This window comes from Desarmillaria tabescens (assembly GCF_030435595.1).
Source record: "Desarmillaria tabescens strain CCBAS 213 chromosome Unknown EV420scaffold_9, whole genome shotgun sequence".
In the NCBI taxonomy this organism is placed as follows: Eukaryota; Fungi; Basidiomycota; class Agaricomycetes; order Agaricales; family Physalacriaceae; genus Desarmillaria; species Desarmillaria tabescens.
Genome location: NW_026848308.1, coordinates 75,157 through 101,140, shown reverse-complemented (window position 1 = coordinate 101,140; position 25,984 = coordinate 75,157). Strand labels below are relative to the sequence as shown.

At 47.5% G+C, this 25,984-nt stretch overlaps 6 protein-coding genes across 6 annotated transcripts; 3 read left to right on the top strand and 3 right to left on the bottom strand.

Annotated features, from left to right (window-relative positions):
• Window positions 1-156: 156 nt before the first annotated feature.
• On the bottom strand, window positions 157-1,536 carry EV420DRAFT_1761550 (FMN-linked oxidoreductase; the record flags this gene model as incomplete). Its single annotated transcript, XM_060480664.1, has 4 exons — window positions 157-589; window positions 644-1,214; window positions 1,262-1,325; window positions 1,378-1,536. The coding sequence occupies 4 exons, from the start codon at window positions 1,534-1,536 to the stop codon at window positions 157-159; spliced, it is 1,227 nt and encodes a 408-aa protein (XP_060333872.1).
• Window positions 1,537-10,502: 8,966 nt separating this feature from the next.
• Window positions 10,503-11,587, bottom strand: EV420DRAFT_1180139 (uncharacterized protein). The gene is made up of 3 exons (XM_060466221.1): window positions 11,241-11,587; window positions 10,893-11,092; window positions 10,503-10,826 (listed from the first exon to the last, which is right to left on the bottom strand). Exons 1-3 carry the CDS (start codon window positions 11,468-11,470, stop codon window positions 10,642-10,644), a joined length of 615 nt encoding a protein of 204 aa, XP_060333871.1. The 5' UTR covers window positions 11,471-11,587; the 3' UTR covers window positions 10,503-10,641.
• Window positions 11,588-13,856: 2,269 nt separating this feature from the next.
• Window positions 13,857-15,740, top strand: EV420DRAFT_1734330 (uncharacterized protein; the record flags this gene model as incomplete). The annotated part of the gene is made up of 2 exons (XM_060479980.1): window positions 13,857-13,925; window positions 13,986-15,740. 2 exons carry the CDS (start codon window positions 13,857-13,859, stop codon window positions 15,738-15,740), a joined length of 1,824 nt encoding a protein of 607 aa, XP_060333870.1.
• A 2,346-nt stretch (window positions 15,741-18,086) lies between these two features.
• Window positions 18,087-20,061, top strand: EV420DRAFT_1734326 (uncharacterized protein; the record flags this gene model as incomplete). The annotated part of the gene is made up of 9 exons (XM_060479979.1): window positions 18,087-18,220; window positions 18,242-18,635; window positions 19,058-19,091; window positions 19,198-19,284; window positions 19,330-19,486; window positions 19,518-19,538; window positions 19,710-19,859; window positions 19,917-19,964; window positions 20,026-20,061. Exons 1-9 carry the CDS (start codon window positions 18,131-18,133, stop codon window positions 20,059-20,061), a joined length of 1,017 nt encoding a protein of 338 aa, XP_060333869.1. The 5' UTR covers window positions 18,087-18,130.
• Window positions 20,062-21,158: 1,097 nt separating this feature from the next.
• Window positions 21,159-22,135, bottom strand: EV420DRAFT_1477007 (uncharacterized protein; the record flags this gene model as incomplete). Its single annotated transcript, XM_060469380.1, has 6 exons — window positions 21,159-21,189; window positions 21,255-21,263; window positions 21,342-21,414; window positions 21,470-21,589; window positions 21,649-21,699; window positions 21,745-22,135. 6 exons carry the CDS (start codon window positions 22,133-22,135, stop codon window positions 21,159-21,161), a joined length of 675 nt encoding a protein of 224 aa, XP_060333868.1.
• A 571-nt stretch (window positions 22,136-22,706) lies between these two features.
• EV420DRAFT_1734325 (uncharacterized protein) lies at window positions 22,707-25,737 on the top strand (the record flags this gene model as incomplete). The annotated part of the gene is made up of 13 exons (XM_060479978.1): window positions 22,707-22,906; window positions 22,939-23,007; window positions 23,195-23,268; window positions 23,297-23,318; window positions 23,366-23,424; window positions 23,505-23,683; window positions 23,735-24,202; window positions 24,248-24,544; window positions 24,565-24,877; window positions 24,900-24,912; window positions 25,009-25,088; window positions 25,139-25,446; window positions 25,717-25,737. 13 exons carry the CDS (start codon window positions 22,707-22,709, stop codon window positions 25,735-25,737), a joined length of 2,103 nt encoding a protein of 700 aa, XP_060333867.1.
• Window positions 25,738-25,984: the final 247 nt, after the last annotated feature.

The window sequence follows — 25,984 nt, the reverse complement described above, 5'->3', positions numbered from 1 at the left end:
CTTGGTTCTGTGTCCATGATGCACCGCGAATGTCACTCTGACAAATGTCTCGACAATTACTAGCGGTTGTCTGTCATCAAAATGTCTCGAATATTTACAGTTTAAAACGCTCATGGTTCTAAATTACTTTAATCAAATGCTCTATACTAAGGGAGTCTACTGGTTCGCTTTTTCTCGTCGAGTCCTCCCCATCTTGTAGCCCCATTGTATCTGGTGCGCAAGATGTATATCTACATCAAGGTCTTGCGCATATCTCAACACGAGACCCGGATTTTGTTGGAAGGCTCTACCGCACAATACCACATCAGCTAGACTGTCTTCCAACACGCCTTGCGCGGTGTGACCATCAGTTATGCCTCCTACAGTGGCAACCAGTAATCCAGGATTGGTTCTCCTCACGGCATGTGCTAACGGTGACTGGTACGCAGGACCAGGAATAATCTTCTGCTTGTTGTTGTTGCCACCAGCCGACACATCCAAAACATCGACGCCATGAGCTGCGAGAATAGGCGCGATTCTGACGGTATCCTCCGAACGCCACGAGGGGACATCGGGGAGCGTCTGTTCTACACATTCACTGCCTGATATTCTAGTGGACCAGCATGTTAATAATCGACCATTGGTATCAATCAAACCAGCTCACCTGTAGAAAAGCGGCATGCCGGGAGGCATCACAGATCTAATCGCGTCGATTACTTCCAAAGCGAAACGAATACGGTTTTCAAAGCTTCCACCATATTCATCGGTGCGATGGTTACTAGTTGGACTCATGAACCCAAACAGCAAGTAACCATGCCCACCATGGACCTCGAGAGCATCGAACCCGACTTTCACAGCTCTCTCTGCTGCCTTCCTGAATGCATCCACCACCTCTTTGATGCTCTCCCTCGACATCTCTTTCGGCAACGGATAGTCGTCATTGAATCGAAGCGGCGACACAGCATAGACATTATCAGCCCATCCTCCAAGCTCCGCCGTCGCCAATTTAGGGCCAGGTAACCATGGTGCGGTGATGGACGCTTTTCGTCCAGCGTGTCCCAGCTGCATCGCGATCTTCTGGCTCTGTGAATGTGCAAACTCGACGATAGGCGCCCAGAGAACCGCATGTTCGTCCGACCAGATACCAGCATCTTCTGGGGTGATGCGGCCCTCTGGAACGACGGCTGTAGCTTCGGTGAACGTAAGTCCAGGACCACGGGTGAAGATGCCGCCAACTATGAGACGATGAGATGCTATCAATTACAAGATATATGAAGCCTACGGTGCGCGAAATGCCAGGGGGTTATCTTGCCATCCTTTGCTGAATATTGGCACATGGGCGATACCTATACCAAGGAGGCATTGAGAACCTTGTCATCGCCTCGTAAGGTGACTTACAAAGATCCTGTTCTGCACAGTCAAGCCTCGTATGGCGAGCGGCTGAAAAAGAAGCGGTATAGGTTTGTCATCGGGTTGGGAAGCGGCTGCGGTCCCAGCAGAGGGGTTTTGCTCGGGTGTGAAGAAAGAGACGCCTTTTGCTGCGATGTTAGCAGTCATGAGAACGATGTGAATGGCTGATAAAGAACTAAATGTTGGTCTTGTCTGCAGCTTTTTATAAGTGGCCCGCGATAAGATTTCGGTAGCATTCCTCTGTACACCGCCCTGCGTGACTGAATAGAAAGGCTGAGAAACTCGGAGATCAGTTTCCGGGTCCTGAGCTGTCCTGAAATTTAGATAGACTTGGTTCTATATCATACTAAAAGTGATTTCAAGACTCGCCTGCTTCCTACTAAGTGAAGGACATCCAACGGTTCAGGTCCACCTTGTTCAGCAGCTCCAATAGCAGTAGATAGCACCATACGATGAGAGCATATTCGAAAGGCCTTTTTTGATCCTAGGAGAAGCAACTCAGATGAAAGCTTTCAAACGGAATTCCCCCAAAATCCGTTTCGAACGTGCTCAAATCCACATGAGGAAACTTGAATTGCTTCCGGAAACCTCACCGCGTTGTCAAAGACTCCATCTTGGCTACTCGGAGGAACACCTCCGTGTACTGTTCGCATTACTGTGCAATCTCATCATGAAATATGCCACCGAGGCACTTGTACGTCTGTGAAGATGGCGGGGTTACTATGGGGTAACATGCAGGATGTAATATATTGAATAGCACGCAGGGTTGACGTGGCTCCGAGTCTCCGATGGCGTAGACCACTATTCTAGACGAGCGTGAATGCGATGTATCATGAGAGGTTCGACCTATATCAATTGATCCACACGCTTCCCCCTAGTCCTGTGTTCCTTGAGGACCGACGGTGGTTGGATGACAATCGTCACAGGCTCACGATTCACAGAATAGCAACTTTCATCTCTTTCTCTTGATTTTCATTTTGGTACAACAGACAGACAGTGCAGGACAATGAAGAAAAACAAGATGTAGATAAGAAACCGAAGTACAAGACGTGAACAAACAAGGAACGAGTAAATGAATTCAGATATCCAAGCCCCCAGGCCCGAGAGTCCGGCTGCAAAGCTAGTTTACGAGAAGCATGCCTGAAACTGCATGCCCCGCAAGACAGAAAAGAGACAGAGATATCATAGATCGCCCAGGTAATGGAAGGCGCTGGCTCGCTCATACTACCACGAGTACATAGAAGCCAGCGCTCTCAGGCCCAACTCGAGGCATTACTGAAGATTAGATCGCAAAGCGGGAGTCATTTTCCGAGTTATATTTAGTAAAGACGCGAGAGACGGAGGGAAAGAATCGGAGGAGACGTCGAATCCATAGAGACAGTGCCACCATTCTAAAATAAGAGTTGCTGCGTGAGGTTAAAGGGTCTGGGACAGCGCAGTATTATTACGATGGGTACTACTCATACCCTGAGCTTATCCAGAATCTCATCTACATCTTGTCCAATCTCAGATTGTTGTGACATCCTGTGACACAACACCATCATTACGTTTTCAAGTCTCTTTCTAAAATAAAGTTTTTTTTATACGACCTGAATTGAACAGGTTCCTATAGTGATGGGTAATTGAAAACAAAATTCCTATTCATTTGTTTATCCACAAAAATTGTTGACTAAGTCACCTTACTGAGAAGGCCGCCTAGCTCTTTTTCCTTGGTAAGAATCAGAATCTGTCAACCCGAACCCGGAACTGGAGAGTCCAAGAACGTCAGTGTCCTAATGGTCAGATCTTTCCTGGCGGTAGTACCTGTCCAGCAGCAGCATCCTGTAGACTGTGACCATCCTGGCTGTTTGTGACCGAGTTGAGCTCCTCGTTGCCCTCGACGCCTAGCTCGATGTCCTTCAACACCATGCTCGACGGGGCAGTCGAGGTCTCCCGACGCCTGCCTATTTTAGAATAGAGCCATCGAAAAAGCGAGATCTACTCGGATTAATTATGTAAGAAGATCCATTCGTGATCGAACTCAATGGCAGGTTGAACGAACGGCCATCAGGATCGCATGTTTCAGCAGTGTTGGCATCAATTATGTTTTCCACCGTGTCTGTTGTTCAATCGTCAGGTGACGGATTCGATTCCCCATTTCCACCTATTCCGACATCTTTTGATTTAACGGAGAATGCAGAACACCACAAAACAGCTGATTTAGAAGCGGCAGTGATTGTGACGCTTGGGATTAGGCGGTTAAGCCAGCAGATGGAGGGAACACAGCGGAGCATGAGCATGGTCTCCCCTCCAGGATGAATTGTAGACCGATAGCAGTAGGCTCAGCTAAGCGATTAATATTGAACTTTGCAGGCCAGTAAGTAGCTGACGCGTATGTCTATTCCCTGACGGTCTTTCCTTCCGGGCATAATGATCGTGAAGTGACATCTGAACGGGATGATGGAACGTGCGCATGCACGTCTATCCTTCCTCCAGAAACAAATTAAGTAATGTCCTCTTCCTCTCTGCACTTATCATTCAATTGGTACACGCTAAGCCATCACACACATCCACTCTAAATACAACACGTAGTGCGACGACTTCCCGCACAGATATCATCTGCGGGTAACATTCGCCGTCCTCCGATACCCTTTCTACCCCACGTGTCTGTGAACCTGCCAGTTTCCACATCATCTGCACGTGCCCCGTCATCTATGCGCGACTCATACCGTCGCAAGGCATACAGAGTTGCGTCAATGTTGCTAAAATCAGTTCGGGATAAACGATGATAGAATCAGCCGATGGACATGGCACTTGCACGCATGTTCCTCGGCAGTGGCTGGGCCACTACAGAGTGAAATCGCTAATACAGTCAGCGATGGATACGGGGATGCATCTCAGGTCGAGTAATTCGCTGCGCGTTTCTTAAAGGAGGGAGGGAGGGCGGCGAACAGGAGATGGGATAGATGCCTGCTGTGAAGGCGAATACATGAAGCCAGCCGGTGACGTGGGTAGAGCGAGAGATCCTATGGGAAGGCGCTCGGATGCGAGGAAGATCCAGTGACGTATCCTCTCTACTTCGTGGTGTGCTGGAAATGATGCAAGTAATCAGGGTACGAGTGAGCACAATGAAGGAGCATCGATCTAACCTTTACAAAGAGGAAATACCATAGAGAAGCGTTACGTCGCCGTACTAGAAACAGCCTGAAACACCAACAAAATAGTGCTTTTCGCATCAACGAAGAGTCTGAGCATGGAACGCCTCCTGCAATGTTAGGTGAGATGGAAAGTACGAGAATGGCTACGAAGAACCTACCTAGCACTAGAACGATGACTTGCAGGATTATTTGTACGACGAGGAGGCTGTGGGTGCATGAATGCTGGCTGAGCGTCGCGACCCAATTAGGAAGGATGGAGGGGTGTTGATAACACTGGACATCTAGTCAAAGGTCGTTAATAAGAAAAGTTTACAAATATGCTATTGCTCACCTGCATCATGCCTATCATAGCTCTCTGTCCCGAGTACATGAGCACCCAAATCGGGATTCCTGTTGCGAGCAGAAAACCATACGACACCCTCCATGGAGGTATTTGGAAATCGGACTTGTCTTCACATCCTTGTCCGTGCATATACTTAACGAGGAATATCAGTAAAGTATATCGGCTGGACGAAGGGAGAACTGACGAGAACTAAGTAAAGCTATGGGCCAGGCGTTCTAATGTTCTCAATCAACACGCAATGACCTCAGCTACCCAAATTCCCAGTTTTCCGGAGCAAATTTAGGTCCATGCATCGTAGCACGTTCACTTCTGCTTCAAGCGCAAGAATTAGCATTGGAGTGGCACGAGAAGACTACCAACATACCCTACAGACGAGGAAATGATATAGTAGATGGCATGCCGTACATCGTCTTCACATGCGCGAGAGAGGAAATGAAGTTGCGACAGACAAAATCCGGAAAATATGGCCATACCACACGCAAGAAGATGCCCTGACTGACGGCGTCTGCAGGCCGACATCTTACTACGACGCTGACGAGACGGGGAGCAGAAGGTCGTAACGGCAACTAATCGATCCGGCGTGACAGGATGACAGGAAGTAGTGTGCGTCACTGTAAACCGACGGACGAGTATTGGGGCGCAATCACGAGGCTAATTTTGATGACCCGGCTGAAGAGTCGGCATCTAATCAATCTTAGCAGAAAACTTAGCCAGATAGGCAATGGCTCACCAGAATGAACAGATCTTGGCACAAACGCAGCTCTCTATCTCCTAGGTGGTTATTCCATGCTCTTCAGCTATAGTCTGCGTCATCCAAGGGGTGCCAGTGATGGGTCAGAGCCGCCGATGTTGTCGTATCAACACCCAAATGAATAACGCTCGTTGATCAGATCTATCTCAGATCTCAGATACAGAGGTGTTGGAGTCGATGGAGGAAGTCGGTGCGGAATCGGCCGCGGTGCATAGAGCTGGGCGCGTTGAGGGAGAAAGGAGAGGAAAGAAGTCCGAAATTGAAATTCCCGTGATCGGCAATCAAAACCCTTACTCCGGCCCTAAGTAACACCGCCAGCTCATGTTGTGAAGTCAATAATAGTTAATCCCGGCGATGGTCACCACCAAAAGGTTCGTTAATGACTTTCCTAGTGAAATACTGAGACTGTTTCCAGGACTTGAAATGTTGAACTTTGAATCGGAGCATTCAGTGTAACATTGACCATGAAATTACGATGGTACACAACAGATAGTATCTGAGTCATCCAACCCCATGCGAAGGAATTAAGTAAGTATTAGTATCTTTATCCTCCCAGGGAATGATATATTGAGTTGTAACTCAACACGCCCAGCGGCCAAAAGTATAGTTTCAATCTCTCATTGTTAACCAACAGATTCGAACCATCGGTGCCACTGCCTCCAACATTTCTGGTCTGCTACCTGCAACCTGTCGTATGGAGAGGGATGGTAGGTAATGTGAAGCGAGTAGTTTATTCTGGTGGGACTGAGGGCATACACTCACTGTTACGATACGTGATATGACATCTTGGGAATTTTCAATTTGACATCGACTTGTAACCGCTCCCATATATATCTGGAACCGATGTCCAAAAAATATGTTGAATCTTCCAGCGTATATCATTGTCCGGGCTCGAACCGGGGCATCTCGGACCCTACTTTTGATCTGTGATGGTACTTCCTACTGAGCACATAAGAGCACCGACAAGATGAGCTGGCGAGTTTCCTGATACCGGCGAAAATCGAGAAAAAATCGCTGGTTGGCTATATACTTGCACAACCCTTTACACAACACCATCCCTGGGACTTGAACTGAAGTTTTAGACCCAGCTATACTGCCGATCTATGACGGTGCATTAAATAGTGAATTGTAGTATCACAAAAAAATGCTACAGGCAACACGCTCTATGAAGACAACCGAGAGAAAAATGATATTCTAGAATCGATGATGGGCTCACCCACAGGATCGAACCACAGATAGCCTCCCATTACGCCGTTGATCTACTTTGGCGTGAGAGCTCAGGCTTCTGAGAAGAGGATGAAGAACAGAACGTGCATCATCAAGGCGAGGAGGGCCTTTGTATCTATTGAAGTTATGATGTAAAATGCGGGGTGGGGAAGGAGAACGTTACCGCGGACACCAAGGAAGAGCTGGCCATGGTTTGAACTTCTTGGATGGTTTTCTGATAGTTTATAGTTCTTTAGGACAGGGAATGCTACCTAGTTGTTCTCATTCGATCCTAACCTTGCATAGGTTGCAAAAAGTGGTCACTACCGCGATTCATCTTTAGGGCGGACCTACGGAATCGAACCTCAGATGTGCACCGTTACGCCTTGATCTACGTCGGCATGAGATATGAATGAGGAAGAGCTTACGTTCGAATGGCCCCTTTGTTATCGTCTCTTGGTAGGTTCACGGGCTCGCTCTCAGTCGTAGTAACTTACGTCTTTTCAGGTTATTCAAAGAAGTCAAGCCGTTGTGTAGATGGGATACTCTGCTGCAGGGTATTAGGGATCAGCACCGGTTTTGGAATTAATTTGAACCAGAAAATGGAGCGGAAGAATCGGATTGGGCGGGAAGTCCAGGCTCCGGATGTTTGTTGAGGATAGAAATGTATCTTATGATATCGTACAATAGTAGTTCACGACGAATAATGACCTAGTAATCATGAGTACAAGCGATAGCACCTAAATGGTCTAAAACGTAATGACAAATAGTCCCTTGTTGCAGCGTATCAAGTCAACACAAGCCATGACGACCGCGGCGAGGACGCCTTCCATCAAAGAAACGCGTTTGATGGTTGCTACAGCGCTGGTACTTGCCATCACGATGGTATTTTGCAGCGACATGCCTCGGATGTGACACTCAATGAGGTGGACACAGTTGCAAGGGGGCCTTGGGCGCTGCTTGTGTCGAGGATAGAGACCTGAAGGCGATTTGGTACTGTAAGCGCTCTGCTGCTTTCGTGTAGAAAGAAAAGAGGTTTTGGAACGTACAGTGAAAGGACGCACTCAAACGCGACAGATCGGAAAAGAACTTCGAGCTGGTGCTTGATACTCTAGCTCAGGTTCGTAATCTCTCCTCGTCATTAAACTCGAACTTGAAGTCGTGTTCTCTCCAATTGCCATCCTAGCAACACCTCCTGGAATACCAGAACTCGACACCCTGCCAACGTGTCTTCATTCAGAGAATGATCAGGTTGTGGAAAAGAACAACGTACTGGCACGAACATTGCTTCTAGCTCTGTATTCTATCCATCCGCTCGTCTCGAATTCTTTTCTGAATGAATTAGCGACAGATCTGGAGCAGTGTCCGCTTGAGATCCCGGTGAATAGGAAGAAGCCCCAAGTTGTCATGTTTTCGACTGTTGTTCGATTCGTTTGCGATTCATGAATGCTGCGAGTGAAGAAGGCGGTAGGGAAAACTCCGGTGGAAAAGAGATGGATGGACTTACCTGTCGGATCTCAGCCGTAACGCTCAACAGCAACTCTCGGTCTTGTTTTGACAGAGGCATAACGCGGTTTGTGGACGAGCCTTGAGCAGAAAGGTCCTGCTTGCGGCGGGCATCGAGAACAAAAGGTAATTAATCAGGTACTACGAGGGCTCTGTCAGTCTCAGGTGGAAAGAGAATGTACCGCAGATGGGTTTACCCACTTGGCCTCGGTAGCTCCACCGAGAGCGTCAAACACTGGTGCTTGTAATGATGCTCGTCGCTAAACTCGAGGTTGTCGGTGTCTAGCACCTTGACAGTCAGAAAGGGATCAGTTTGTAGTAAAGAACGACGCACTGATGGGCTCGTGAATGTTGGTTCTAGCTTCCGGATTCCATCCGTCCGCATCTCGGACTCGACAGATCTGGGGCATGAGATGGAAGCAAGTGTTTGGGCCATCCACGTCATGCGTTCACGTTCTGTGCTGTTGCTGGATTCGTTTGTGATTAAACGTAGTCTAAGCAAAGATGGTAAGCAGAGTTCTGATAGAAAATTGGATGTGCTTACCTGCTGAATCTCTGCCTCTATGTCAGCCTACTGATGTCCTCTGCGCAACATCTGAATGCTTGGGAAAGTAGCTCGCCGACTACTGGACATCCTCCTTTCTTCCTCACGGTACATTCGTAGGAAGCTATAACGCCCAACTTTCCTCTTGCATTCGAACTCTTGTACTGTCGATTGCCTTTTGTGCAAGAGATGAAATATGAACTTGCACATCCCAGGATGTCATGACCAGACGTCGACTTTGGGGGCTGTGGAAGAAGCAGTCTCGAGCAGCAAGTGGTGGCTACCTGTTTATCGTCAGATATGGTTATGTTATAGTGATAAGCGACGCACCTGAGGAGTTACAGTGTCATGTCCATGTTCCTCCAGTACGCTCAAGCTCGATCCGAGTAATAGCGAGGCATCCTTATCCCAAGCCGTGATTTTGCAGCAGGACCGTCAGCCGGCAATGGGCCATGGCATCGTCTCGCAGATGTTGATGCTCTCATTTTCGGCGCAGAAAGGTAAATTGGAGGAAGCGCTATCCGTGGCCTCTGCAGTTGGCAGTAAACAACAGTCGGGATACGCATTGGCATTGGCGGATAGTCGGTCATTTCATGGACACTCCTTAGTTTTTCGAGCTCGGACAAGCAAACAGTAAGGAAGAATTAAAATTCAGATTTATTTTATCTCTAGACAATGATGAGGTCGAAGTAATAGTTATACAGCGGAAGAAAAGAACGTTACCTAGGCTGTGGTAAGGGAGAAGAAGAGAGAAAGCCAAATCACCACAAACAGACGTGCTGTAAGATACCACCGTTTTGAATCTCCGTAGTTCCGACGCGTGGCAGGCCCGTGCGCGTGGCGTCCAGGGTACAGCCACCGTAATACGGTCCGACTTGGGGCTTCCTTTCTCTCTTGCCTTCACTGCCGCTGTCTTCACTTTCCTCCCACTTCCACGGGACGATCTCGCATTTGCAACGTGTAACTCGGTTCTCGTGCATATCTTTGTTGAAGCTTCTATCAACGAATCAGACACGACGCATAACGCGTAATGCTTCAAGCTGTACTAAAGCTAACGTCGACACTAACATCAGCACTTCGCAATGGTATCAGAGAGATGAATTGATGCTAGCTAGGATGGCTTAGGAGTTGCTGAGGAATCGAATACAGGCAAGTCTAAGAAACCTAAACCTCGTCAGCTGCCTAACAATGCGCCTCTCGTAATCTAGGAATCTCTCGCGTGAACACACCGCCGTCGCCTGACCCTGGCACATTCTCATCGGTGACGTATGATACCTTGACGCAGGGACAGGATGGAATTTCTGGGATATTTCGTGCTTGGTGAGTCTTATCATTCTCGAAGCTCTCTCTTTCTCATGCTTCGCCGTTACAGAGGTTTTCTTGCTCTGATTCGATGGACAGAATAGGCCTGGCCAGAGCACATCATTGGTTCTAGATGATGCTATTCTGCTTACACCCACTTTCGATGCTTTTACGCAGATATACATACATCTCACTTACGCTCGCCCCTTGATTCCGATCCGCGCCTGTTTTTACGCCGACCAACCGATCTATCTATGCAGTACGTGCAGACATGAAGATCTAATTGGCGTAAACAGCTGTGCGAAGTTGCGGCGGAAAATTAGAGGTACTTGTTCAGCGCATTGACTTGGCCAAACGCTGACTTGGTTGAAGCGGGCCGGCAGCGGAGCTCCTCAGCAATATAATCGCTTAGGTTGAGGAAGGGATGGAATTCTCGGCAGGCGTTGAGGATGGTGAGCCATTGTCATTTTCGAAAATTCTGTCTCATGATATGCCCCTGAAGACGTTTCTTCCTCGGATTAGGGCTGCGCGCCGTAACCGTATTGTATGGAAATACGGCTTCCGTGTACGGTATACGTACCGACGCTGTGAGCGCCTTGAGCCATACCGTATAACATGGCCGTCGATGGCCGTATATTTGTGGCAGTGCTACAAGGGGGGAGGACGCATTTTCGAGTCCATAATTCCTCTTGAAAACAGACTAGAATTACTCACCATCATGTTCTATGGGTCTCCGAGTCGGACGCGACATATTAGGTGCCTTCGTGAGTTCAAAATGTTGCATGCAAAGCGTTATGACATCATCAATAACCCCTTGGATCTTGTGAACTGGGCAAAAATGGTCAATTTCATGTCCAGAATGTGCTCTGACGATGTTGAGATGTATGATACACTGATTTTCTTCACATTCGGCACTAAAATGAAGTCAGTTCTATAAACATATCCAGTAGCCATGAATATGGCCGTATATACGACCGTCACGGCCGTAATTGTACGGTCCGAAGCCGTCAGCGTCCTTGACCATACGGTTTACGGACGGTTACGGACGGTGCGCAGCCCTACCTCGGATTCGATGGACCAGGCCAGAGTACGTCGCCGGTTTTCGACGATGCTTGTTGAGATTTGAGCACGGGAGAGAACGAAAAATGAGCAACTCGTTTATACCTAGTATGTCGACATGGTGGTAAACGGTAAAGAAAAGAAAACTGCGGGTACGGTAAGTAACGGGTTCGGAGCCGGTTGATTCCGACGGCTCGTACAGCCACAGCAACTCTAATAATGCTCTGCAGCATACATCTCGCTCTGTTGTTCTTATGCGAATATCAACAGACATCGCCCTCGCTTCGCTCGGCTTCATGCGGAACGTGTTACGGCCGCTTTCATTTTTGCGCGGAAAGTCTTTTTTCCAGGTCAGTTCTGCCGTTCCGTTCTTATAACCTTACATCTCACACCTAAGATGTAAGGTAAAGCAAGATGGCAGATTCATGGTGTACAATACCCCTCGGCGTCGACCGTGCCATGTAATCCTACCCACCTACGTACTTATGTACTTATCGTACGTCGATATCCTTTGCGCTACTGATGGCGTTTCTGACTCACTATAATTTAGATTGTATTTCTGCGTACTATAATTGATAATTATGCTGCTCTCGCTTCTTCTGCGTGGCCTTGAGCCGAGAATGGAGATGCGGAATACTGAAGGACCTGTATTTTGATGTCACTTGTTTATTCTACTTCGCGAGGGTGGTCTTGTGATGTGACGATTCTCTGCTTCATCTGGGACCATAAGCGCAGGAGACTCGGCATTACCACTAACTTTACTTCCTCAAGGATTCCATGGCGCCTTTTCCTCCGTATGACTCCTTCCCATGCGGTTTGAATAGGGTCGAGGCATATTGATCTTCCTGTGCCTACGTCCGCCCCACAGGGAGTTCCATCTGTCATTTTGGATTCCGTTCAGGACGTCAGAACTATTAAAGTGCCTAAGCGATGAGTAACATTACGTTCATCGTTGCTTCTGATTTCTGCACCGCACAGATGAGAATTGATTGGGTACGTGCACTCTCTTACGGTTGTTTTTCTTATAATGCTTGTAGATCGCTTCTCTCTTTCTCGTGCAGACGTGAATGCTTAATATACTGCTCCCACGGATGTGCTCCGCCGCAGTTACTGCAAGGCTCAACCAACAGTTCTCTTTCGAGATACGAGCTATGCCCCGACTTCTGAAGGCAGCATCTGACCCCTGGCTGCTGCCGTCATGATCCCATGAGCGCTTCGCTCAGAACGCTGAAGCTGTTTCCTGCATCATCCTGTTCAGGTATTGCTGTTACACAAAACAGCTGCCTGGAGGAGGTTACACAGCCGTACCGCGTTCATTTGCTGGTGTGAACGGGGTTGCTGTGGCATGGTTTGACTCCGTACCGCCGAAATGAGAGTAAGTATCAAATTTTTCTTCGGGATATCAACTGAACGGCACCTCATTAGAGGAAATTTTAACCGTGTGCATCCAACCTAACTATCTTTCGTCCCGCTGCCAGGTTTCCTCCCTGAGCAGCCGCCTGGACGTTCGATTTCAATTTTTCTGTACAGTGCATTATATTTATTCTCAGCATACATTTCCGCTGACTGGAGCCTACAATAAACCCGTGATTCTCATGATGGCGACGACGTACACGAGAATCAATTAACCTCGCCTAATTCCCACCTTAATTTATCAATCACCGCAAGATTCGGGGTTTACAACATATGCTATTTTCAGTCGGACTTCTCCTTTGCGTGGTCACAGTTCAACCTGTTCCTCGTATCCTCATCATATTTCTCTTTCCCTCCCGCTGCGAGTCAGCCTTGAATCGCTGGCATTCTGCATCCCGGTGTTGTTAACACTCGTGGACATTTAATTGATGTCCTTGGATGCGGTGTTCTTCGTGCATCAACATGTGGAGCTACGGATTGAATGAAGGCAGTGTGTCATACGGGGTACAGGGTGTTTCCATCAACAGCGCTAGAATCTTCGCTTATCGGTCATCTGCTAGCGGTGCGTGCTTGTTGAATTAACAAACTAGTTATAGGTGATTACCCGTACCTCTATTTACAGAGGAATAGCTCAGTCGACGGGGAATCTTGCTCTGCGGGGCCAGAAATACTCCTCTAACAGTCTTCATTGTATTTGGGTGAAGTATTAATGGTGAACTGGTTCGCTAACAAGAATATTTTGTCATTATTGATACTGATCTTTATCACGGCTTCCGGAAGCCACCTGCTATTCGCATGCAGTTCCAGTACGTTGAAGTGTTAGTAGTGGGGAACATTCTCATTTAATACCAAGCTTCGTGTGTACGGTTACCTTCAGGAATGTTATGCGGAAATACACTGTACGGTGTATGCTAAAACTGAGCCCAACTCGGATACAATAGTTTGTCATTTTCATGTCATGGTGGTCAAACGGTGGTGGTACCACGCAAGCAATTAGGAACGGCCGGGTCCACAGCCCTGACTGTGAGATATCCGTGGTAATACTAACGTATAATATATCCAGTAACGCACAGCATGCACACACCCTCCCTGGTCAAGGGTTTTACGCCTTGACTAGTGACTCTCAACACATCTGACCGACAGTCCAGTTGAGATATGCGCGATTATGAGAGTATGTATTTCGTTCCTTTGCTTTGTTTCAAACGCATGTTCCGACTAATAAATCATGAAGTCTTTTGGAAACACGAAGCTAGGGATCGCCGACGAAGTGAAGTAGTAAGTGTGTCATAGACTAGCGGGAGGTCCATAAGTAACATATCTCTGGCACATTTCAAGTATGCAACGCTCCCTGAGGTGACGATATCCTCCTTCACAGAGATCGGCCAGGTGGAGGAGGAGATCACTGTGCCACTACAACGGGCTTACACCGGTCAAAAGCCTGTGATATCAGCCTCCCTCGCTGACACTCCCTGCGCTAACCTCGGTCTTTGGCGCCTCTTGGATAAACTCAACAGTATCCTTGGAACATCATATACCCTGGACATGTACACCTTCCCCTCCGTTCTCCAACACGGCATCAATATCAATTCCAACTTTGGCACTATCTACAGCTTCCTTCGCACGGTATGGTACACTGATGACTGGAAAACCATCCCAGAGGAAATACATAAATGCAAAACCAAGGACCAGACCGGCCGGCAGAACATATTTAATCGTGACTACATTCGCATGCCGAATATGAACCCTAGATTTGTCTGGGATCTGTACAGTAATCGTGTGGTACCATTCTGGGTAACCTCAATGGAACTAGTGTGTCCGATATCACATGCTTGGGTGGACGAGAAGGATCGCATAGACGTGTGGACGCCCATCAACGGATACCAATGGCCCGTGCCTATCCCAAAGGACACCGATCTTAAACTCATCCGCATCGAGATGCTCAATCTCGGCTTGGAGTATGTATGGTTGGATGTACTCTGTTTGAGGCAGAGAGGAGGACCAAGGGAGGACCTACGTGCAGAGGAGTGGAAGTTGGACGTACCTACTATCGGGCATTTGTACAGCCGAAAGGAGGTGGTTTATTGCTACTTGAGTGGGCTGGGGCGACCATTGAGTGTGGAGGAGGGCGATTTGGACAGCGATCGATGTTGGTTTAATCGTGCATGGACGCTGCAGGAGATCGGTCGTAAGAGAAAAATTTGCGGGGATACACTGAATGGTCCGCTCCACGCAAAACCAGATAAGGACGGGAACTATGAGACCGAGGTTCTGACGAAGTTTCGAAAAAAATTGGAGTCCTTGGATGAGATCATATTGGAAGATCATCATCTTACTGAGCACGATAATTTATTCAGGTTGCTGGCAGAGATGAAGGATCGGGTGTCGACCAACCCAGTGGACAAGATTGCGGGGTTGGCATTCCTTCTGTGGCCCAACATGCTACCAGTATACTATGAGAGTCAGTCTCTCGAGAATGCATGGTCAGCCTTGGTAGACAATGTATCACAGCTAAGACGAGGAGCTCTGTTCTTTCTGTATCCTGAACCAGGAGATGCAGGTGTAGTATGGCGACCATCATGGCACCAAGTTATGACGAGGCCTCTCCAGGTGGATAGGTACTACCCAGTCTTCCTTGATGATGATGAATGGGAATTCCATGACCTATTAGAGGCACCCTGCATTGAAAAGGGCACTGTGCAGGGATTGGCTGTGGTAGAGGAACCAGGGGATCATCAAAGACATGGGCAGTTGCTTGTCGAAGATAAGGATGGGTCAAAGCACATGTTCAACATCATTGCTAATCACTGGTATCCTATACCTGACGGAACTTACACACTCATTGGAAATAATTCATACTGGGTAGTCGGGGAACAACTGCCATGGGACTCATTTGAAGAACCGTTGGAGGAACATGGAAAAGAGTGTTCACACATTGAACAGTCACAGAACTCATTTGAGAAATATGTAGGGGAGGTAATGATGGATGTGCAGTTTAAGAAACTGTCAGTGGTCAGTATAGCCACTCGCGAAGAAGAAGAGAAATTGAAGAGACTGAGTGTTGCTGAATATTGTCACATCTGGCTGGTTTAAGGTAAGAACACGTTTTGTGGTCGTCTGAAGCACTGTTCAATATTCACCACTCGAGCAGCCATTGGTTCTATCATTAGTTTACCACACAGTGTGATGCAGAGACGACATCCATAAATCGTCCCTGACGACGTAAAAGCAGGCGCATACAGAAGAGTAGGGTTGCGAACTAGTGAATAACGTCTTCCTACAAGAAGCCTCCGACGCAAACGACGGGCCCGTACTGGGATTTGCTAGAATAGAGGAGACCCGTCGACAAACGATGAGCAAGAATATAGGTCCCCAGAAGCACTCAGAGCGACGAGCATGAACCCAATTCACCTTTCTCCTGTTCGCCGGTTGTGAGGCAAGATGTGTAGCACCACGTCTAGTGTATAGATGAGACTCAGACAGCGCATGCAGAGGTAGACTGCGCTGAACGAGGTTACATTCAGAAAGACTGGAGGAACGATAACGCGAAGCCTGCAAATAGGCATAAACGCCGGCCATCCAAGTGTTCGAGGCGACCGCAGAGGGCAGTCGTATCCAGCACCAGATTTTATACAGGAGAGTAATGAAATTAAGAGCAGGAACTCACATTCAATTCTTGGTTCGTCGGTCATGATCACGTCCGGTGCATGGAGACCATCGAGAAAGAGATACATGATTGCATTACAGTTCTACAACCTGACCCATTACACGATGAATCAGGAAAGACGTGTCATCAAGACAAAGAACAGTAACGCACAGGTAGGTACAAAATGAAAACGAGACATTGGCCTCGACAAATCCTGTATCACCCACCACCTTTGGTGCATCTTTCATCCTGGAAGTGAGGCGTCAGATCGCACAAAGGCAAGGATGAACTGACCCGAATAGCAGGATACTTGTCTCATAATCGATAATCCTCGAGAAGGAGCGGACCATCACACGGCAAATTCGGCAGAGACGACATAAAAGGTAGATGCATACAGAGGAGCTTCGTCGAGAACTGGCGAGTCGCCTTGACCGGGCCAATGCCATTCGTCAAATCGGAAAAGGGGATATCTGCATTTCTGAAAAGCATAAAGAAGAGAGGGTTCCGAGAAGAATGTGAGCTCACCGTCCAGAACACTTGGAGAATCCATTGCGTTCCTGTCTCGGGGAATTATCCATCTTTGACGCGAACGACCTCAGTCATATTGGACTGTGAGCGATGATCGATGACATCCAGCTCATGCAAAGAGGTACTAGAATACAAGAAAGACATCAACAAACGATGAGCAAGAACATAGGGTAAGAGCGAGCGCCTATCAGTCATTCCGGTTGGAATTCAGCCCACCTCTCTCTGGGGCGAAGGGCAAGAAGAATTCTGCGTGGTAGCCTGCGTGGCTGTGTGGCTGTGTGGTGCGTGGTTGCGTGGTCGTCAGCGTGGTTGACAAATTGCGGGACTCCCATCAAAAGTTGATCAAGTCCATCAAACGCGACTCGAGAGTCGACGCGTTCCGTTCTTTTGTCAATCCTTGCGTAGAATCAGCTTGATTGTCAATACCTGTAAGATTTAAATATGACAGCTTTGGTGGGATATCGAAATGCTTCAAAATATGGTCAATATCATGAAAATTTCGAACAGGATTGCGAAGTTTACGAACATCAAAAGTACTGTAGCTGAAGTAAATATTTTTACGAGTATCCTAACAGTATAAAAAGGCCTTAGAGTCAGTCTGCTAACCTAGAAGTAATACGGTACACAATGTGGGGTTCTCAGTGAAGAAGACACCATGAGAAGAATACAGAATTCTATATTTAGTATGAATGACACTGAAGACACAAGCCAATTAAGAGGTAATTATACGAATGATACACTTTCTGAAGGCAACCTTATGTGCGCCAGCGTGGTCTCTGTGTGAAGCCTGCGTGGTGCCTGCGTGGTTGCGTGGTTGGTCAGCGTGGCGGTGCGTGGTCAGCCTGCGTGGTATGGTTGCGTGGTTGCGTGGCTGCGTGGCTGCGTGGTCCGCTAGCGTGGTCACTTGCGTGGTCCAAGGTATATCCATACGTAAGGAAGGTTTGATCTTGGGGGAATTAAATGACCAATTTCGTGGTGTTGGCGCAATCAAGGAGCAATTGAAGTGAAGTCGATGTCAAATTGATGTTTACAGTGTCGCAACATCTTTGCTTTAATAACTTCAAGCTGAAAAAATGAGAGAGTACCCAAATTTCGATATTTATCCTTCTCATAATCATAGATAGACACATATAAGATGCAATGACACCTAGGAATCCGAGATTTGAAGGTTTAAAACCTCTAATTGGCAAATTTTGAGCTTTGAAACATTTTTGAATAAAGGTCCATTTGTTGCAGACAGTTTACAGAAGAATAAGAAATAGATCCAAGGAAATGTTTAACGAAGCATTCTTATCATAGCGCAGTATATATGTACAGTCAAGGGAAGTTCAACTCACGTTCAACTGAGGACTTGCGTGGCCCGCGTGTCCACGCGCCACGCACGCGTGGTACCACGCAGGTGACCACGCTGAATTTCTAGTGCCCTGGGGCGAAGTATCGTGTCCAAGTTGGTGATTGGCATTCAATTGAAGCAATTCATAGCAACGGGAGTTCTATAGTGGGTAAACGAGATCGACCAGTGAAGTGGAAGTGCAGTGAAGGGAAGGAAGGCCTGGTCGACTGTCGGACTCGAAATCATGAAAGCAATACTCCGGACTCCGGATACGCATGGGACCGCTACGTGTTTCCTTGGGAATTTTGGGAAGACTTGATCTCGCACCGAGTTCCTGTATGGAAGAAAGGAAACGCTCGTAACTGTAATCAGATCATCATTGTAGAATATCGTGTGACTGAAGAAGCACTACGCAAATCCCGTGTGGTCGTCCTTTTTATCGCATTTCAGAGTATCACAGAAGTGGAGCACACTGGGAAAAGTGACTCAGCCAGCGATTTAGTTGGTAGACCCGCGATCAAACAAGCAGACATGTATATTTATCCCGAATTCAAAGAAATCGAACCCTCGATCCAAGTCTATGGGTTGATGGAGCATTGGCGGAAATTCTTGCAGAGGAAAGATAATCGATAATTGATGAAAGGCATGGAAGAGATCTGTCAGATACTTTGAGGAACAATGAGACAACCAATTGTAGCGCGCATAAGTGATGATGGTGACAGAAGGAGAGTGTCTTCGGCAATTCCCGGCTGTCTTCAGGCGTCCTTTTCCATTGCCGCGTTCTCAGATTTCTGATCAAAGACAGTTTGCTATGCTAGTTATCGGCGCACGCTCCCATGGTACCTCTAGAAGAGCGCTGCCATAGTTCATCTTTCCACGTCTCACTATCATACCACCGTCTAGATCTAATTGGCGCAGAAGTCGGTAAATGTGGAAGGTTCGTCTGAGACGGTATACCTCACCCACACATCCGAGATAAGCTCGACACCATAGCACGCACGCTCATGTCCTTTCACGTTCTATATCATGCTATTACATGCAAGAATTATTCCTAGTGAGGAGCGGAACGACGAACCAGGGCCTAAAAATGCTGCAGATCCTCCGGTCAGAGTGCAGGAATTGAACCCACCGTGTCAATAATCTTATTCATTATATAAATCTCACTTAGTATGAAGAATGAGAGATGTACAAAATTTGAGCGGTCCTGTGTCCGGTAACTACGCAGTGCCACTGACCTCACAAGGGCATAAAAGCACCAAAATTAACGCTGCCACTTCCTTCCAAGTTCAGAGAGCAGGAACCGAACCCACAGCATTACCACCGACAGAGCCGGTATACTACATCTGAATGCCATTATGTACAGGCACTAATCAAAATCACTCCGGTGAGTAGCGGAAGTAGCTTGAATTCGCCGGCGTCGTTCTAAAAGACCAATTCGATGGTCCCTTGCATTCGGACCATCATAACAATCCCTTGTCTATCCGCATCCACCAAGTTGTTATGGTGTATTCGCTGGTTTTACGACAGATGTGTCCCAATTCCAATTCCAATTCAGAACATTGAAAGTTTTCGTATCTCTCATAATGGCAACGGTCTCGTCAGTTGGTCGAGCCAACAATGCATATCATCGTATCCCTCCATGAATTGGGGACTGAACGAAACGGTTGGACCTCGTAGCTCTTACGAATATATGTTGGCGGAAAAGGTAAATGTTGTCGAGTCCTTATACGGGGTGACGGCATGAACGTGTGCCTTCTTGCAGCAAACGGCCGCTAATTATGCTAGAAGAGCACCTTTTGTCAAAGCGAAGGTTCGTGTTTGCTGATGCATATTTGTAGGAGACGTTTCTGAAAATTTGTCCATGATATTAGCCACCTGAGATAGGACATTTGAACACTCGGATATGAACACGACAAGACTCTATGGATGGCTAAACAACAAGATATTTGGAATAAGCGTGAAGGGGACGCATACAATAGAGTTATAAGTGAGAGAAGGGTACGCTAGATGGCCGGCCCACCCATCATTATACTGAATCATTGAGCGTCTCTAGGGAAGCACTGAATTTGATACGGGAGAGAACAACAAAAGACGCACCGTAAACTGTCTTGTAAGCCTCAGAAATACGTCCGCTCAGCCGGGGCCGTCTCTTACCGCACACCTGCAGGAATGACGAGTACATATGCATCCTCCTCGTACTTCTCCTTGGATGCCGCATTGACCTTTCTCTTGGACGGCGGAAAGAAAACAATCCATAGGGCCAGGTGGGTCCTAACTCGTGAATGTCGGAGGGACGTCAAAGCTACCTTTTACAGAATTAGGTTCTCGAATACCACTTCGTTCTGTCGAAAGCCATAAGATACAGCAGCATATCAAGTAGGACCGAAATACTCACTAAACGGACCGCAATCCCCAATCCCCAATGGGCGCCACTGGTGATGCGATCTGACTATCAGAGCTCCTTACATCCTCTTGAACCGATGTAGAGCTGTTACCGATATTCGTGGCAGACCCATTTCGAGTGTTTACAGCGGTAATATGCTTGGTATTGGGGTTGGTTGGAGAATTAGATGTGGTATTGTCATGCACGTCCTTCTCGCCGACATATCACGGTGGATAGAGCTTCGGAGCGTCTGCTGGAGGGAGCGATGTCAAGGCTTATCCTTATATTACTGACGAATTGCAACATACCATTCTAGAACCAACATTCTGTGACGCTCCCTAGAAATCACCTACGCTCATTGGTGGTGAGTTAATGCTGCGCACTGAACTTGGAGCGATCACCATAACTGGTCGTCCATGTATGATTATTACAGGAACGGAGCACACGAAGAACTAAACACGATGCGAAAGATAGGTTTGAATTCAAAGATACGCAATACAACCTCAACCGTTTCACGATGGGTCAGGAAAGGCGCGTCCTTACGCGAAAGGATGTCAACGTACAGGTATATACACAAAGCGCAACTGGAATCACCCAGGGGAATCCTGTGTGATCCCTGGCTCATGCACCATCCTTGAGCTTCAGCTTCATCCTGGGAATGAGGCGTCAGATCGTACAAAGCTAAGGGTGAACTGACTCGAATAATAGGATACTTACCACAAAATCCTTGGCGAAGAACGAGCCATCATGCATCATGCGTCATGCGGCAAGGCAGGCAGGGACTACATAAAAATAGACGCATACAGGCGAGCATCGTCGAGGATTGGTGAGGTACTCTGGCCCGGCTCTCTTTGCTCATCGAAAGACAAGAAGTAATCTTTCAGCAGAACAGTTATGAAAAGGAGAAAGCATCAAGAAAGAACGAGGCATACCCGTCCAGCCGCCCAGAACCCTGCGAGGAGAACCCCCGTTCCTGCCCCGAGTTATATCTTTGACGCGAAATACGACCTGTCGTACGGGGCTCTGGGCAACGAAAAGCCTGTGGATATTTACTATAATACGAGAGATGAATCAACAAATGACGAGCAAGAACGCAAGTTCTCAAACTCACCCCAGTCATCTAAATTGGAAGAAATCAGTTCGCCTCTCTCTCGGTCGCCAACTACGAAGCGAAACGTCGAGTCTGAGAATACTGTAGAGGCTTAACCAAAGAACTCTACAGGAGCGAGAGTTGCATAGTTGGGTAGGCCAGATCGACCAGTGAAGTGGGAGCGCAGTGAAGGAAAGGAAGTTGCTCCAGGTCGGACTCTCAAATCATGATGGCAGTACCCCGGATACCAGTCGTGCACGGGCCCGCTACGCGTTTCCGTGGGAATTTGTAGAAAGACGTAATCATCTCGGACCGCGTTCTCGTACTGGAAGAAAGGAAGCTTGTCAGGTGAGTAATTTATCAATACCGTATGCCCGTTTGTTACTGTAATCATGTCCTGCTTGTCAAACAGCCGAAGTACTGCGTAAAACCGTTCGTCCCGGCGTTCCGACAATCCAATCGCAACCAAATCACAACCCAAATTCTTGAACCCGCCACAAAGGTGCATGGGTCGATGACGCAGCAGCTTACAGGAACAAATTGGAATGTCGGCGGTGAGACAAGACAATAGCGAGAGGAGAAATCCGTCACAACAGGCAGATGGATGTGTTTGATTTTGCTTTCATGAAGCTTCGAAGGAATACTGAGGTCACGGAGCATCCCATCTGGCGGGATGATTGGAGGTCGTATTTTTGCTCACTCACTACCATAAGTTGTATTTTCGGCATGACTGGTTGCGTTCTGACGAGTCATTCTTATAGAAGTATTCCTACATCGAGAAGGATACCAATGAACAAGCTTACACAGGCATAAATGTCACTTCACTTCACTATCTTCGTACGCTCCAGATGACAAACATGTACAATGCATTGCGGAATACACGTTGACATAGACGCCGTTCCCACAAGATCTCGTCTCGGATTGATGCAAGTTCATGCATTCTAGTGCTGTTACTATGCTTATCTGATTTAACTATCCTTCCATAGACAACTTGAGTCCACCCTCAACAACAGTTCTGTATCTATAAAACAGGTTACGGTGGCCAGTTCTGTGCCGATCTCCACCTTCAAAACTCCTCAATGGGCGCACGGTCCCCGACCTACTGCAACCATGATGCCTCACTGTTTACCCCCACGTCCCCATACCGAGAGATCTTTGAGATCTATCATAAAGCAGTTCCCAGCCATTCAAATCTCGTACGGAAAGCCGCCGATTCATCTGCCGGAAGTTACCACAATGACAACGGTGGCGAGTGCTTATTATGCACGTTAATCACCGGGTTTGTTTAAATGTCATCTACGGTGCTCATAGCCTAGGGATACAGGTTTACTACCATGCAACAAGCTCGTCGACGGCGATCACCTGCTCAGTCTCGGAGAAGTATGTGACCCATGATATATTGTGTCATTTACTTTGGACAAATATCTCGCTCGTCGTTACAACGCCATTACATACAATTCTGTCTGTGGAGACATTTCAATTCCATCGTTCCCCGGGATGGTTAGGGTTCCTACGAGTGGCTCTTCATTCAATTCTGGTGACTCTGAATTGGACAGCTACAACGCAGAGATACAAGACCCTGCGGATATAATGTCCGCCATTATCTGAGAGCCGCATTTCGCAGAGCCGAAGACAGGCCAGGTTCGTCTCTCAGTATTTCGCCTCGCAGCAATGAATGAGGGCATACGAAGGTCAGTATATATTAGAGCTCAGGCCATGATTCCCCATTTTTATAAAGTCAGAAAGTTATATTATACGTCTTTGGTACACTTCGGTATCCATTCCATCTCTGGCGTAGTGAGCGGATTCGCTACAAGTCACGGGGATGCCCGTTTGCACTTACGTTGATTCCCTGGGATGATGAAACAGCTCGGCAGGTGCCCCTAAAAATAGCACGGGGTATTTCAGCGTCGCTTGGAAAACCTCTTTCATCCAAACTGCGTTGGCCTTTTGCTCTTTGGTATCTCCCAGCCTTTCGAGGGAGCGTTTCTCGATGCCTACCAATCCTGCGATACTCGCGAGAGCACGACGTGCTGGTGAGGCCATTCAAAGAAAGGTCTGGCGTCGGTTCCCCATTCTATCTCGACTGTACTCATTCTGCGCATAGAAACAAGTCATGAAAGGCTCCGTTTCCGTTTTAGACGAGATTCCAGGTTCTCAAATTCTCCCCTCGTACATCGAGGTCTTCATGCGCCACCTTTCCCCCGACAAGGTTCCCTCAAACGATGGGGACTCGTCAAACAGTCCCTCCGCTATCATGGCAATGGCTTGTTTTCGAGCCATATGTAGGGGCCTCGACCGAGACTATTATCCAGGATCGGACTCGGACTTCGTAGAATTATGGCCAGGGATACGCGCTTGGAGTCTCCACTTCATTTCTATACGCACATCCAAGGATCTTTCGGTGTCTGGTTTAGGTGTTGATTTAACAGACATGAGGAATACGACTGCCATGTGCCTGCAATCCCTCGTCGGAATCGTCTCATACATGAAAATCATTTCTGCTGACGATCCGCTACACCCTCACCTTGTCGAATTTTGGCGCGAGTCATGCCTGTCACGTTGCCATACTGCTGTCCGTCATTTGAGCTGCTTGTTGCATTCAATTCTAGTTATGCAGGAAACGCGATGGGTTGGTAGGTCCCCGTTGGAAGTGGACCCAGCGGAGACGGCGAAGCTTTGCTTCAACTCGGTTTTGGAAGACTACGCTGACGGTGTTCGGTATGACGGTGATGACATGAATGGTTATTGTCTGAACTTCATGCTCGCCATATGTAAGTCACCGATTCTAGCAGAAGTGGCCATACATGAGGAAAGCGTAAGGTTTATATGCAGTCTCATGCGCCAATTCGCTGTCACGATCATCCGTCTCCCACCACCTCCCAATTCCAGACTTTTGAACTGGTTTGACAGCACAGTACATTTCTTACGCGCCAGTCTCTCGCATCCCACTCTCCCTATCTCCCTATAATCCTTGCGATGGTCGATAATCGCGTTTTAGAGATGCTTCTACGTATCTGGCCTCTTCTCCCGCCTGAGGAGGGTTACAGTGTGGAGCCCGTCATTCCCTCGATTATCGACAATATTACGCTCTATACCTCCTACAGATCAGTCACCAACGGTGTTATTCGTTCTATCATCTCTTTGGACAAGAAGGGTGTCGTTGTGGACATCAAAGATTATACGGCGGATATAGTTCGCGCTTGGTCAGATCTAAAATCGATCGCCCAAAAGCGTTATGCAATCAGGGGTGTGTGCGATAAACTACGCAGTGTCTGCTTTGCAGTGAGTCTGCCATTCCTAAGACATAACCGCTCTCTTCTCATTGCATTCTACATAGTGCCGACGCATATATGGAAGGAACATGCAATGCTGTTCCAGGTGCGAAAGCGTCCAGTACTGCTCTATGTCGTGCCAACGGACGCACTGGAAAACGGACCACAAAGCTAAGTGTATCAAATGTAAGTTCAAACACGTTCGAGGCCACCAGGCGATTCTAATCATATGTCAGCCAAGATTGGCTTGAAGGATAGGAAATACCTCGCCTACCTCGCTCAAGTCACAATCATCGAACACGACAGGACTCTTCTACCAATGATATCCGATTTCATGAGCGAATTCTCCATCACAGAGTGTTCTTCTCTGGCAATTGAAGTTGACCTGCGTGAGAACCCAATAATACCGAAGTTTTCAATAAAGAGGATTGCTGACATAGCTGAAGAGGCGGGGGCGATCAAACCGTGGTTCGCCGACAATCATCAGGGAGAGCGTGATGCTTGTGGGAGGGCGAGGAGAATTTTGCGTTCGACCCTTGCGTGCGTGCGTTCAACTGCGTTTGAATGCGTTCAACTCGGATGCGTTTGCGTTCCTTCGACGCGTTCAAGTGCGTGACCTGCTAATAGTTGGTCTACCTTCAAGAATAATACTACCATGTGTATTTATATGACGCACTTACCCACTTTCGACGTATTTACTGGACATGTATCGGCAGCTTTCTATGACATAGAAACAGTGTGAAACTATCTTGGAAAGCCATAAAGGCGTTGATTTTGTTGTAATATGTCTTAGAACATAATCCTCCTACTTCAGTATCATTTCGTGTTGAAATAGTTGTGAACCCTTGCATTTTTTGGACTTTTGGTAAACCAAACAACTTGTGTGCACCTCTCGAATCGACGCAACTCACTTACGCAACTCAAAAATAAGTCACGCATGGGTTAATAAATCGAACGCGAGCGTCATTGTAATAAACGCACGCGTTGCCCAAACTAACGCATGCGTTCGAGACAAAACGCAAACGAGAACGCAAATGTGACGATGGTTGTGATGGCGTGTCACATTTGCGTTAGGCTGTGTT

Excerpts from the sequence above, each read along its gene's own strand:
- EV420DRAFT_1180139 (XM_060466221.1), bottom strand. The coding sequence starts at position 11,470 with ATGCTGCAGAGCATTATTAGAGTTGCTGTGGCTGTACGAGCCGTCGGA. Across the intron at positions 11,093-11,240 it reads CCTGGTCCATCGAATCCGAG|TGCCGAATGTGAAGAAAATC; the intron begins GTAGGGCTGCGC and ends ACTTCATTTTAG. Across the intron at positions 10,827-10,892 it reads GAGACCCATAGAACATGATG|CACTGCCACAAATATACGGC; the intron begins GTGAGTAATTCT and ends CCCCCCTTGTAG.